Below are 12,683 nucleotides of genomic sequence, written 5' to 3'. Positions count from 1 at the left end.
GAGCCACCTTGGTGCCCTGGCAGCTCTTCCTTCTGTACCCGGCGCCCTCTGCCGTAGCTCCCCGCTGTGCCCTCACGCCCTGGCCGCTCTTCCTTCTGCACCTGGCGCCCTCTGCTGCAGCTCCCCGCTGTGGCTCCTGGGCTTCATCTCTCTTCTCTGTGGATGCATCTTCAACAAAAGCACTGAGCATCTTCCTGCTTTGCAGGATCTCTCGTCTTCTAGGAGGTCTTTCTGTTACCAGTGTGTGCCCGGGGTTGAGGGGCGGTGGGGCGCATGTTTACAGAAGCTTTCATGAACTGGGTCCTGATGGTGGCAGCGTCTTGGGAGATGAAAAGTATCCCAGATCACCTGGCACCTGGGAACCAGGCGGACCTGCAAGGTGCGGTCAGCCCACTTCAGGCCTGCTCTGGTTTGATTGATGAGGACGCTCATCAATTGGAGGGACACGCTCTGTCCAGGATCTCAAAGCTGCGCCCTGCTGACTCACTTTTCCACGCCTTCCTTCAGCGTGATATGTTTGGGTGACAGAGTTGTGCGTCTTTATAAAAGTAGCTTCTGATTGTGCAGTGTTTTTTCTATGCTGATTTTTTTCCCCTAAAAGATTTTGTTTATCTCATCTTTGAAAAATTGGGCTTTTTAGCTTTTACAGGAACATTTGATGGCACTTGTTGGTTCTCTCTTGTGGGTTCCAGATCCTTGATTTGTGTTCAGGGTGCCTTACAAGAGTTCTTACACGAGTCACTTTCCCTGGCATTGGCAGCTCGTCACTTGTTGATTGGTAATTTGAAGAGCACTGGTGAACACGTCACCAAAACTAGATACATCGTGAAGTTAGTGCCACCAGAGAAGAAATCAGCATTGCCACTTAAAAGTGGAAGATGCCATTTGATTAAGAGAAACATATTCCTATTTCAGAGATGCTAAAATGTGGGGAAACTGCATCTTCTACAGTAGGCGCTTTTGCGTTTCTGATACTTCTTTTTTGTTTTTTAAATGGGAAGGCTCAAGTAAGCACAAAAGCAGAGAGGCTAACATAACACACTTATAGGGTCCATGAACAATGATAGGAGAAGCAGCGCCTGGCCAGTCCTACCTCATCTGCGTCCTTGTTCACTTACCCTGGGACATTTTTCAGATATGCACGTTGGGTTTCACCTCTAAATACTGCAGTGTATGTCTGAGCAATAGGGAGCTTTTTCTCCCAAACATAATTATCCTGCCTTTATCATACCTAAAGAGTGAACTGTAATTCCTCGTATCACCTGGTATTTCTACCCAGTATTCAGTGTCTGCTGTTGAACATGATCTTTCTTTTTTTATTATTATTATTTAAAAAAATTTTTTTGGTAATTTAAGTAGAGATGGAGTTTCACCATGTTGGCCAGGCTGGTCTCGAACTCCTGATGTTGTGATCCACCTGCCTTGGCCTCCCAAAGTGCTAAGATTACAGGCGTGAGTCACGGTGCCTGGCCAGACATGCTTGCTTTTAAATGTGACCAAGCAGGTATTTGAGATCTTAGTTTTCCCTCCCGTCTTGACACTGATGTGTGGCCAGTCTTCACACTTAGAGTAAATGATCAGATTAATCTTTTTCTAGGCTTTTCCTTTTTTAAAAAATTTATGTTTCTGTATATATTTTTTAGATCTAGACCTGCAGAGGTTTTTTCTTAATAAAGTTCTCAAAAATACAATAAGTGAAAGTTATGTGTGAAACCTGGTAACACATTTGAATGCAGGTCACTGCTTTTCTCTGCCCATGTGAATGTAGGTGACTAGTGTTCTCTGCCCTTTCTCTCTCCTGTAGCTCTGCAGATCGCAACACTGTTAGGTGGGGGTGGCTGCTTGAGGGACAGAGGGTTTTGCACGTTCAGGCTAGAGCGTGTGGGTTTGTTCAAGCGCCCCTCTCACGTCCGCACTTGCACCCCACAGGTCTCTGTCCCGCCTGGTGCTCTGGACTGCTGGGTGTTTCTGAGCTGTCTGGAGGTGTTGCAGAGGATAGAAGGCTGCTGTGACCGGGCACAGATCGACTCAAACATTGCCCACACAGTGGGGCTATGGAGCTATGCCACAGAAAAGGTGCCTACCTGCCCAAGTGTGGAATGCTCACGTTGTCTCTGCGGCCATGCCTGGGTGGCAGAGGAAGTCTGCTGTCTGGAGGAAAGGTGTTACTTGTTTAGATCACGGTGCAGCCACGTTAGCGGCCTTAGCAGGCATCTGAGTGCAGCCAAAGAAGTCATAATTCCCGACTACATGTCGATGTGGTCAGCAGACAGCAGGCGCTGTGAAAGAGACCCTGTATCCTGAGTTGGGGGCACGGAGGGTGGTACTGAAATGTCACCTCTACAGGCAGAGCTGTGCTGGTGTGTGCAGCAGGTAGGCGGCCGGGGCTGGGCTTGTGCAGGTGCCTGGGAACTCAGGGAGGTGAAGAGCAGAAGCGGAGGATTCCCACCCTCCAAGCCCCACTGGAGCTGTTGTGTAGGATGTACTTTTATATCCAGATTCGAGTCACTGGGTAGGAAAGCTCAATTTCTTCTAGAGTTTAGCTGGATTTGAATTTTTATATTTAAATTCACGAATTCCCTGCTGAGTCTTACGGCAAATTAATTGAAATTCCGGATTTGTCTTAACAGTTAAAGTCCTTGGGCTATCTGTGTGGACTTGTGTCAGAGAAAGGACCAAACTCAGAGGATCTCAACAGGACGGTGGACCTTTTGGCAGGTTTGGGAGCTGAGCGGCCAGAAACAGGTACTGATTTTTGTATGTGCCTCTGTGAGTAGTGAGGTGTACGCTAATGAAAGCGTCCTTTGCAAGTTGGCACATTTAACTCAAGTTCTAAGAGTATCATTACTCACCATTTGGAGAATTATATCCGTTATTAGCTGACTGGATTAATACACATATTTTACCTTTTAACAGCATAATGAAATAGTAGAGAGTTTAAGAAATTGGAAGGAGTTTCAAAAATGTTGCTGAGCTTCTCCTGGGCTAAGTGACTTTTTATAGCTCATGTCTAAATGCACTCTCTCTGTCTCTGAATTACAGATGATCTATTTTTCTAACAATGTGACTTGACGATTTTTTTTTTAAAGAGACAGGGTCTCACTCTGTTGCCCAGACTGGAGTGCAGTGGCACAGTCTTGGCTCATTGCAGCCTCGACCTCCTGGGCTCAAGGGATCCTCTTGCCTCAACAGACCAAGTAGCCGAGACAACAGGTGTGTGCCACCACACTTGGCTAATTTTTTTTCTTTAATTTTTTATAGAGATGGAGTCTCACTGTATTGCCCAGGCTGGTCTCAAAGTGATCCTCCTGCCCCGGCACATTTTTTAAATAAAAAAATTGGCCAGGCGCAGTGGCTCACGCTTGTAATCCCAGCATTTTGGGAGGACGAGGCGGGTGGATCACTTGAAGTTGAGAGTTTGAGACCAGCCTGACCAACATGGAGAAACCCTATCTCCACTAAAAATACAAAATTTGCTAGGTGTGGTGGCACATGCCTGTAGTCCCAGCTACTCAGGAGGCTGAGGCAGGAGAATCGCTTGAACCCAGGAGGGAGAGGTTGCAGTGAGCCAAGATTGTGCCATTGCACTTCAGCCTGGGCACAAGAGTGAAACTCTGTCTCAAAAAAAAAAAAAAAAAAAATTTCTCCTGGATAATAAGGCCCCTTGAAAGGAGCCTTACATTGTTTTAGGTAGGAATAGATGATGAGTTTTGTTTAGCAAGACTGTTACTAAAGAATACCTGATGAGCTGGAAGCATGCTTAGTAAATTGAATGAATGTTTAAGGGAAAAAATGCACAGTATTTATATTTTACCGTTTCAACTTGAGACCATTTCAGATCATTTCAGAAATAATTTAATTCATTGGGGTATTTGTAATATATATTTCTGAAAGATCTAGTTCTAAAGATCAGAGAAAAAGCATGATACAAAGTGTTTTGACTATTTTATGAATATGTTAATTGAAAGAGAATATATGTAATTATGTTGTTGCAATTAGCATTAGCCATGTTTGGAATTTCCACAAGAGTCAGATGAGGTCATCTCCCTGCAGTATGTGAAGGTGAATGTAAACTCATATGAATGTACGTAATGAAGAAGGACTCTTGTTTCTTTTTGTTTAAGCCAACACAGCTCAGAGTCCTTATAAGAAACTGAAAGAGGCATTATCATCAGTGGAAGCTTTTGAAAAACACTACTTAGTAAGTATTAACGAGTGTTAAATGTCTATTCCATGGAATACCTGTCTCTAGAAGGCTTTGCTACATGGCCTGTTGAGTTGGGAAGGAGCTGGTATTGGGGACCCATTTTTGTTGGCCTTTTAAGTTTCTTTGGTACCCTTGGGAGTTGTGGACAAAACATGGAATAGTTGTTATTAGTACCCATGGTACCATATTAGGCATGGAATCATCTTTGAATATTTACAGCTTTGTTCAAATTGAGTTTGCTCAGATCAAAATTATAAGAGAGGATAATGAATACTTTTCCTTGTAAAAAGGAGAAATTTGGAGTTGGGCAGAGCTATTGTATTTGATTTTGAAAGATGTAAATTAGTGAAATGTTAAATAACAGTGTAGGTAGAAGCATAGTGGGTGAGTGTCGTCCCTGGATCATGGGCAGCTTGAGTGTTTGTTGTGCCTGTAATGGCTGTATCTCTTATACAAACAGGTATGAGAAACATCCAGCATGTCACCCACGTGCGGAAAGTCCTTGGAAAAGTTAGCTGTTTTGGATGAATCTGTGGGTTTCTTTTATTATTATGCTTCATAATTTATATACAAGTTATCAACTTTGATTACATTATGTTACAGAAAAAACACAAAAACAGATGCAAAGGAAAAAATAATGCTACATTAATAACAGTGTCTTTTGCGGGCTGGGCATGGTCGCTCATGCCTGTCATTCAGCACTTTGGGAGGCTGAGGCAGGTGGATTACTTGAGGTCAGGAGTTTGAGACCAGCCTAGCCCACATGGTAAAACCCCATCTCTGCTAAAAATACAGAAAATTAGCCGGGCATGGTGGCGCATACCTGTAATCCCAGCTACTTGGGAGGCTCAGGGACAAGAATCACTTAAACCTGTGAGGTGGAGGTTGCAGTGAGCTGAGATCTCACCTCTGTGCACCAGCCTGGGCAGCAAAGCAAGACTCAGTCTCAAAACAAGGAACCCAACAATGTCTTGTGTCAACTTTAGGTAAATAAATGTAGTGTTCATCTGTCATTGAAAGCTGAAGTACGTGATTGTTTTCTTACTTCCCCACAGGATTTGTCTCATGCTACCATTGAAATGTATACAAGCATTGGGAGGATTCGATCTGCCAAGTTTGTTGGAAAAGATCTGGCAGAGTTTTACATGTAATTGATTTTGTACTTTTCTTTGAAACCTAAACAAACAAATAACACGAGAAGATTTGTTATATATGGAGTTAATATAAAGTGTACGTAAATTTGTAGATTGAAAAGTGTAGCTTCTCTTACCCATCCTCATCATTTTGTTTTTCAGTTTCTTCTGAAAACCAGTGGAGAGCTTTTCTGCTTGTTACTCTTAATAGCTAGTATTGGTCTTTGTGGTTCTTTTATTTAATTAAACATCTAAATTTTTGTAACTAAGTATAATTAAAGAATTCTAAGGAAGTATAGTGATGAGTAAATTGACGTGTAGATTCTTACATATTTTGTACATAGCATTTCTGTAGTTTTGTCCAGTATTTCTTAAGAGGATTGAAAAACCTCAAGGCTAGTGATGTAAAGTTGCTGCATGTGTCCAGTTTGTGGAAGACTGGAAGAAGGTGTGTACATATCTGCAGGGTTTCTATTCCAGCCCCAGTGTTGAAGTTTGATTCTAGAAAAAAAGACTTAAAATTTAGCATATTGCTAGTATGTTTCATAAAATCAGGCTCTCAAAGAGAAGAAATCCCAATGGATCATGATTACTATTTCAAAGCACTGAAAAGAGATATGTTATAAGGAAAAAGATGTTTGTTTTCATTTTCTTAAAAAAAAAAAAAGTGATTGGAATGAGATCTTGAAATCTGTTCTCAAGTAATTTCATTAGGTGAAGCAAGACTTGAGAATTGATTTGAACATATGTGAATTGGCTGGAAAGGGATTCGTAGATCAGCCAAGTGGACTTTCTGTTTTTCCAGATGTGGTTTGAGCAGCTTAGCCAGTTATCTAACTATCTAATGGCAGAGTCACAGCTAGAATATAGCTGTCTTGAATTTCCATGTAGTGTATCTAAGGAGGAAGGTGTTCCTTAGTGAAGCAAAGAGGCTTCCCGGGGCCGCATTAATTTGCATTTTAAAGGCAGGCAGGGCTGTACACACCAGTAGTCCCAGCTACACTGGAGAAGCTGAGGCAGGAGGATCACTTGAGCTGAGGAGTTTGAGGCTACAGTGAGCTATGATCACGCCACTGTATTCCAGCCTGGGTGACAGAGCAAGACCCCATCTCTTCATAACAGTTGTGCTTTATACTTTGCTTTGGGGGCCAAGTGTTGCTATTTTAATTCTGCATTCTCTGGAAGCGGGATCCTGTGCAGTGCTCTTTGCCTGAGTTTCCAGGTGGCTCTGTGCTCCCTTCTGCTTGTGCCCTGTAGAGTGCTTCTGTGTTTCTGTGCCTTTAGTAGCTAGTATAGACCCATATCTGGACTTGCTGCCTTCCTTGCTTACTAGCAGTGTACTTGTGGACAAGCCCTTCCTTCACTTTCTGATTGGCCTTCTTGCCTGTCTGCTTGAGATCATGAATGATACACTCACTTTCTTACCCTGAGATTCAGCTATGAAAGTTCCTCTACTCGTGCGTGAAGCCAGGCCAACAATGTGTTGTGCTCTTACCGCCACACTCTCTTTCTCAGATCTTTGCCTGGGAGTCTAATTATGTTGTCCTGAGTAGGTGCTCTTTCTCATGGACGGGGTGGGTGGAAAAGGGCTACCTAGAGATGCTGTGTCTGTCCTGGTGTGGGGTTGAGGATGGAGGTCAGGGTGGGAGAGGCGGTGTCTCAGTTTGTTGATGATCCCTAGCTGTAATGAGAGCTACTGTTTGTTGACTTTGCAAGGAGGAAAAAGGCTCCACAAAAGGCAGAAATCTATCTTCAAGGAGCATTGAAAAATTACCTGGCTGAGGGCTGGGCACTCCCCATCACACACACAAGGAAGCAACTGGCCGAATGTCAAAAGCACCTTGGACAAATTGAAAAGTATCCTTTAATGTTTTCATGAAGCAGGAACATTGTTTTCTGTTTATACAGCAGCACTGACCACAATCAAATGTTTTATACACACCTAATATTAAGGAGAGAAAAGTCCTGCCTTATACATATATGTGTTGTGTAGAAAATGAATGAAATGTCTAGTCGGTTTTAAAAAATCTAAAAAAACAAAAGCCCTTTGGCTGTTGAAGCCTCTGGGGAGGCTGTAGGGGACTGTGCGTCCACTTTGCCCTGCACTCCTCGGTGTGAGTCTCCACGCTCCTTACCTTCCGCTCCAGCTACCTGCAGACCAGCAGCCTTTTAGCCAGTGACTGCCACCTCACCGAAGAGGAGCGCAAGCACTTCTGCCAGGAGATACTTGACTTTGCCAGCCAGCCATCAGACAGCCCAGGTAAGACCAGTTTTTAAGACTTTACTAGGAATATTTTCAAATATTGTAGAAGTAAAAAGAATGCAAGATAACCAGCCACTTAGAGTAAATCATTGCTAACATTTTGCTGTGTAGCTAACATGTATCTTTGTCTTTCCCGTGACTTTTTTCTTTTTGCTTAAAGTCTAAGAAACTATAGACCATGTTAGAACATCTAAAAATTAAGCACAGTCTCTTAACCACAACCAAAGAATTGATAAGGTTCTAATATCATCTAGTGAGTAGACCGTATTCACATTCCTTGTCTTAAAATATTTTTATAAATTATCCTTAACAGAGTCCAACAGGGTATCACATATTACATGTGGTTGTTAGATCTCAGTTCTCTTTTAATTTAAAAAAGTTCTTCCCATCTCTTTTTTTTTTTTTTTTTCTTCCAGACAGAGTCTTGCTCTGTCACCCAGGCTGGAGTGCGATGGTGCGATCTCGGCTCACTGCAACCTCCTTCTCCCGGGTTCCAGCAATTCTCCTGCATCAGCCTCCATAGTAGCTGGGATTACAGGCACCTTCCACCATGCCCAGCTAATTTTTTATATTTTTAGTAGAGACGGGGTTTCATTATGTTGGCCAGGCTGGTCTCAAACTCTTGACCTCAGGTGATCAGCTGGCCTTGGCCTCCCAAAGTGCTGAGATTATAGGTGTGAGCCACTGCACCCGGCCCCTTTTTCTTCATTTTTTTTAAGACACTGCTTTTTTTTTTTCTTTTTAAATATAACAGCATTCTTGTGATATTCACAAACCACGTAATTAACTCATTTATAGGGTATAATTCAATGGCATTTAGTATATTTCACAAATGTGTGTAACCATTACCACAGTCAATATTATTTTGTTTTGTTTTTTGACCATCTAGCTCTGTCACCTGGGCTGGAGTGCAGTGGCCTGGTCCCAGCTCACTGCAGCCTCCACCTCCTGGAATCAACTGATCCTCTCACTTTGGCTTCCCAAGTAGCTGGAACCACAGGTCTGGGCCACCACACCTGGCTTTTTCTTTTTTTTCCTGTCACCCAGACTGGAGTGCAGTGGCACGACTGTAGCCCATTGCAACCTCTGCTTTTTGGGCTCAATTGCTCCTCCCACCTCTGCTTCCCCTGTAGCTTGCACTACAGGAGCACACCACCATGCCCGGATGATTTTTCTGTTTTTAGTAGAGACAGGGTTTTGCCATATCACCCAGGTTGGTCTTGAACTCCTGAGCTCAAGGAATCTATCCACCTCGGTCTCCCAAAGAGTTGGGATTACAGGCGTGAGCTACCATGCCTGGCCACTACAGTCCATTTTAAAACATATTTATCACCGTTAAAAGAAAGGCCATTCTTACCCCCACCACTCCCTTCCTGCAGCCACTAATCTACCCTCTGTCTCTCTGGATTGCTATTCTAGATGTTTCATATCAATGTAGGGCGAGTGTTCCTAATCTGGAAATATGAAATGTTCCAAAATTCAAAACTTTTTTGAGGACCAACATGACTCTCAGGAAATGCTCATTGGAACATTTAGATTTTTAGAGTTGGGATGCTCAACAGTATGTCATGCAAATATTCCCAAATGCAAAACAATCACAAATCCAGAACACTATGTCCCAGTCGTCTTGGATAAAGGATACTCAACCTGTAGAATCTGTCAACCTGAATAACACACACAGAGAGCCTCTCTACAAAATGATAGTTATTTGGAAATAGGGCATTGCAGTGGGATACATGGGCCATAGTACACTTTGTGCATATTCAGGAAAGGGTTTTTAAAGGGAAAATGAGGATTACATCACTGGTTTGAGGTGGTGATTCTTGGCTACAAGTATCAGTGGGGGTGGCGCCAGTCAGGGTTGGACAGCAGTTGCTGAGCAGATGTCTTCATGGAGGAGTGTTTTGTATAAAGTTGCAATGGCCTTTATGCAGGGCTGTGGTGTTTGCAGAGTCTTTCATGCATGAGAACCCTCCCTTCATGGCCTCCTCTGGCTCTATCAGTTACAGTTTTTTGTTGTTGTTGTTGTTGTTTTTAACACAAGTGACTACCTTTTGATTTTGACAACTTTCACCAGTGTGTGGTCTTTTGTGACTGGGTTCTAGACTGACCATCATGTTTTCAAGGCTCATTCGTGTTGTGGCCTGCGTCTGTGCTTCATTTCTTTTCATTGCTGAGTACTCCAGGCCAGCCATCTTACAGACTGGCCCGCCTTCTGGAATTTATCTCAGTGTTTCCTCATAGGAGCATCTAAATGGAAGTTGGAGTAAGATGACATTTATTGCAAAGCTTAGCTCCTCACTTTAGTTGATCAGGTGTGCTTATTTAAGGTAGTTGCTGTGATACTCTACTTGGGCTAACATAACGGTACCATCGGCCTAGTGGCTTAAACAACAGGCATTTATTTTCTCACAGTTCTGGAGGCTGGAAGTCTGCCGTCAGGGGGCTGCAGGGCCGGTTTCTGGTGAGGGCTCCCTTCCCTGCTTGGAGACAGCTGCCTTCTCACGGTGTCCTCCCATGGTGGGGAAGAAGAGAGAGCAGGCTGTCTGATGACTCTTGTTAAGGAACAGTATCTCATCCCGCGTGCCCCCCTCACAATCCCATCTAACACCAGGCACCTCCCAAAGCCCGGCTCCAAATACCAGCACATCAGGGATTAGCGCTTCATTGCATGAAAGTTGGGGAAGCACAGTTCAGTCCATAGCCATAACTAACTACTTGGAAACCAATTTTTCTAGAAGTTTCAGGGTCAGGTTGATATGGTTATTGACTGCTGGGGTATATTCACTTATATCCCTTGGGGGCCAGGTGCGGTGGCTCACGCCTGTAATCCCAGCACTTTGGGAAGCTAGTGCAGACGGATCACTTGAGGTCAGTGTTTGAGACCAGCCCGGGCAACATGGCAAAACCCTGTCTCTAGAAAAAATTAGCCATGCGTGGTGGCGGGCACCTGTCATCCCAGCTACCCAGGAGGCTGAGGTGGGAGGATTGCTTGATTCAAGGAGGACCGGCCTGTAGTGAGCCGTGATTGTGCCACGGCACTACAGCCTGGCACATTTGTGAACCACTACAGCCTGGGCGACAGCGAGACCCTGTCTCAAAGGGAAAAACAAAAGCTCCATCTGGATGGGTTTTTCAGGAGCGCCCTGGGTCATTAGTTTGGCTTTGTAGATTCTTCAGTGTGCCCACATTGATTGTTGGTAGAGCCACAGCCACATCTGCTGGTTTGTATTTGAGACTATTTGAGTTGTAATTTTCCTGCCAACACTCTTTGGTATCTCTATATGAATAAAACATTCCATAATTGTTTACTGTTTCTCATGATCTTATGGCATCAGTCGTGGCAAGTCCTTTAGTTGATGAATATTTAATAAATACTTAACTGGTCAGTTCTGCAGCTTTGTGGATTTTCTAGACAAAACCAAGGTTTTTATACAAAGGTCAGCGAGAGAAGGGCCCAGAGGGAACATGAGGTCCTCTCCTCCAGCGACCATAGACCTACTGGTTGCTGCCGTCTTGGCTTCATTGGCTCACATGGTAGTCTGGCCAACACCTGGGTTTATTTCCACATCACAGCAGGGCACTTGGGCATCTTCACTGAGCACGTTTTTTTTTTTTTTTTTTTTTTGAGTCAGAGTTTCGCTCTTGTTACCCAGGCTGGAGTGCAATGGCGCCATCTCGGCTCACCGCAACCTCCGCCTCCTGGGTTCAGGCAATTCTCCTGCCTCAGCCTCCTGAGTAGCTGGGATTACAGGCACGCACCACCATGCCCAGCTAATTTTTTGTATTTTTAGTAGAGACGGGGTTTCACCATTTTGACCAGGATGGTCTCGATCTCTTGACCTCGTGATCCACCCGCCTCGGCCTCCCAAAGTGCTGGGATTACAGGCTTGAGCCACCGCGCCCGGCCGAGCACGTTTTTAAGTAGGTAGGAAAATATTGGAATCCCTTGGACACAGCTCTAGAAATTGGACTAATTACAAATTTTAGTTTGAAATTGAGAGGTAGTTGACCTGTATTTCTCTTAGGTTTGTCAAAGCAGACTTGAGAAGGTTAATTTCTGTACATTTTTTGATTTCTAGGCATGATATGGGCATTTGCTACCGTTTTGCTTTTGACACATAACTTTTTGGGGGTGTGAAGATGGCAGGAGCCTGGGCTGAGTGCCAGCATTGTGCACATCACTGCTTCTTGGTTGAGTCTGCTCTTGGTGATGTTCCTGTGTCCTCGGCCTGCTGCCGCTGACTGTCAGGAAGTGTGACTTGGGGAGTCACTGATGATAATGTATATTTGCAGGTCATAAAATAGTGCTACCCATGCATTCCTTTGCACAACTGCGAGACCTCCATTTTGATCCCTCCAATGCTGTGGTCCACGTGGGCGGCGTTTTGTCCATCGAGATAACCATGTACAGCCAGATGCCTGTGCCTGTTCACGTGGAGCAGATTGTGGTCAATGTCCACTTCAGCATCGAGAAAAACAGCTACCGGAAGACTGCAGAGTGGCTTACCAAGCACAAGATGGCCAATGGGATCATTAACTTTCCGCCCGAGACCGCACCGTTCCCTGTATCCCAGAACAGCTTGCCTGCGCTGGAGCTGTATGAGATGTTTGAGAGAAGTCCGTCTGACAACTCCTTGAACACGACTGGAATTATCTGCAGAAATGTCCACATGCTTCTGAGAAGGCAGGAGAGCAGCTCTTCTCTAGAGATGCCCTCAGGGGTGGCTCTGGAGGAGGGGCCCCACGTGCTGAGGTGCAGCCTTGTGACCCTGGAGCCAGGGGCCAACAAGATTACGTTCAGGACTCAGGTATGCCTTCAGATTGGGAACTTAATTTTCAAGTTTATAAAGAAGGGCCATGGAGCTTGCCAGAACTGTCTGGAGTGTGGTGAGAATTGACTAGAGCTCTTCCCTCTCCTAACCTGTTTTTGTCTCTATCCTTATAGAAAAACAGACTGTTTTCTTTTGTATCTATAGAAATTTCTGACAATTGACAAATTTTGAGGGAAGTTCTTAACACAGGTATTTGTTCATAGATTAAATTAGCTTTTTTTTTTTTTTTTTTTTTTTTTTTTTTT

General features: G+C 44.1%; 1 protein-coding gene across 3 annotated transcripts in view; it reads left to right on the top strand.

Annotated features, from left to right (window-relative positions):
- The window catches only part of TRAPPC10 (trafficking protein particle complex 10), a 92,038-nt gene that overhangs the window by 56,989 nt on the left and 22,366 nt on the right, over positions 1-12,683 (top strand). For all 3 annotated transcript variants that reach the window (XM_032276737.1, XM_032276738.1, XM_032276739.1), the window contains 7 exons: positions 1,930-2,076; positions 2,631-2,745; positions 4,125-4,201; positions 5,263-5,354; positions 7,057-7,197; positions 7,488-7,600; positions 11,900-12,414. In XM_032276737.1, the coding sequence (XP_032132628.1) occupies positions 1,930-2,076; positions 2,631-2,745; positions 4,125-4,201; positions 5,263-5,354; positions 7,057-7,197; positions 7,488-7,600; positions 11,900-12,414 (1,200 nt within the window). The remainder of the gene's footprint in view (positions 1-1,929; positions 2,077-2,630; positions 2,746-4,124; positions 4,202-5,262; positions 5,355-7,056; positions 7,198-7,487; positions 7,601-11,899; positions 12,415-12,683) is intronic.

The sequence above is a fragment of the Sapajus apella genome, unplaced genomic scaffold (genome assembly GCF_009761245.1).
Source record: "Sapajus apella isolate SASKATOON/1434 unplaced genomic scaffold, GSC_monkey_1.0 scaffold8, whole genome shotgun sequence".
Lineage (NCBI taxonomy): Eukaryota > Metazoa > Chordata > Mammalia > Primates > Cebidae > Sapajus > Sapajus apella.
Note: the sequence above shows the minus strand (reverse complement) of the source record. Positions and strands in the feature narration are given on the sequence as shown.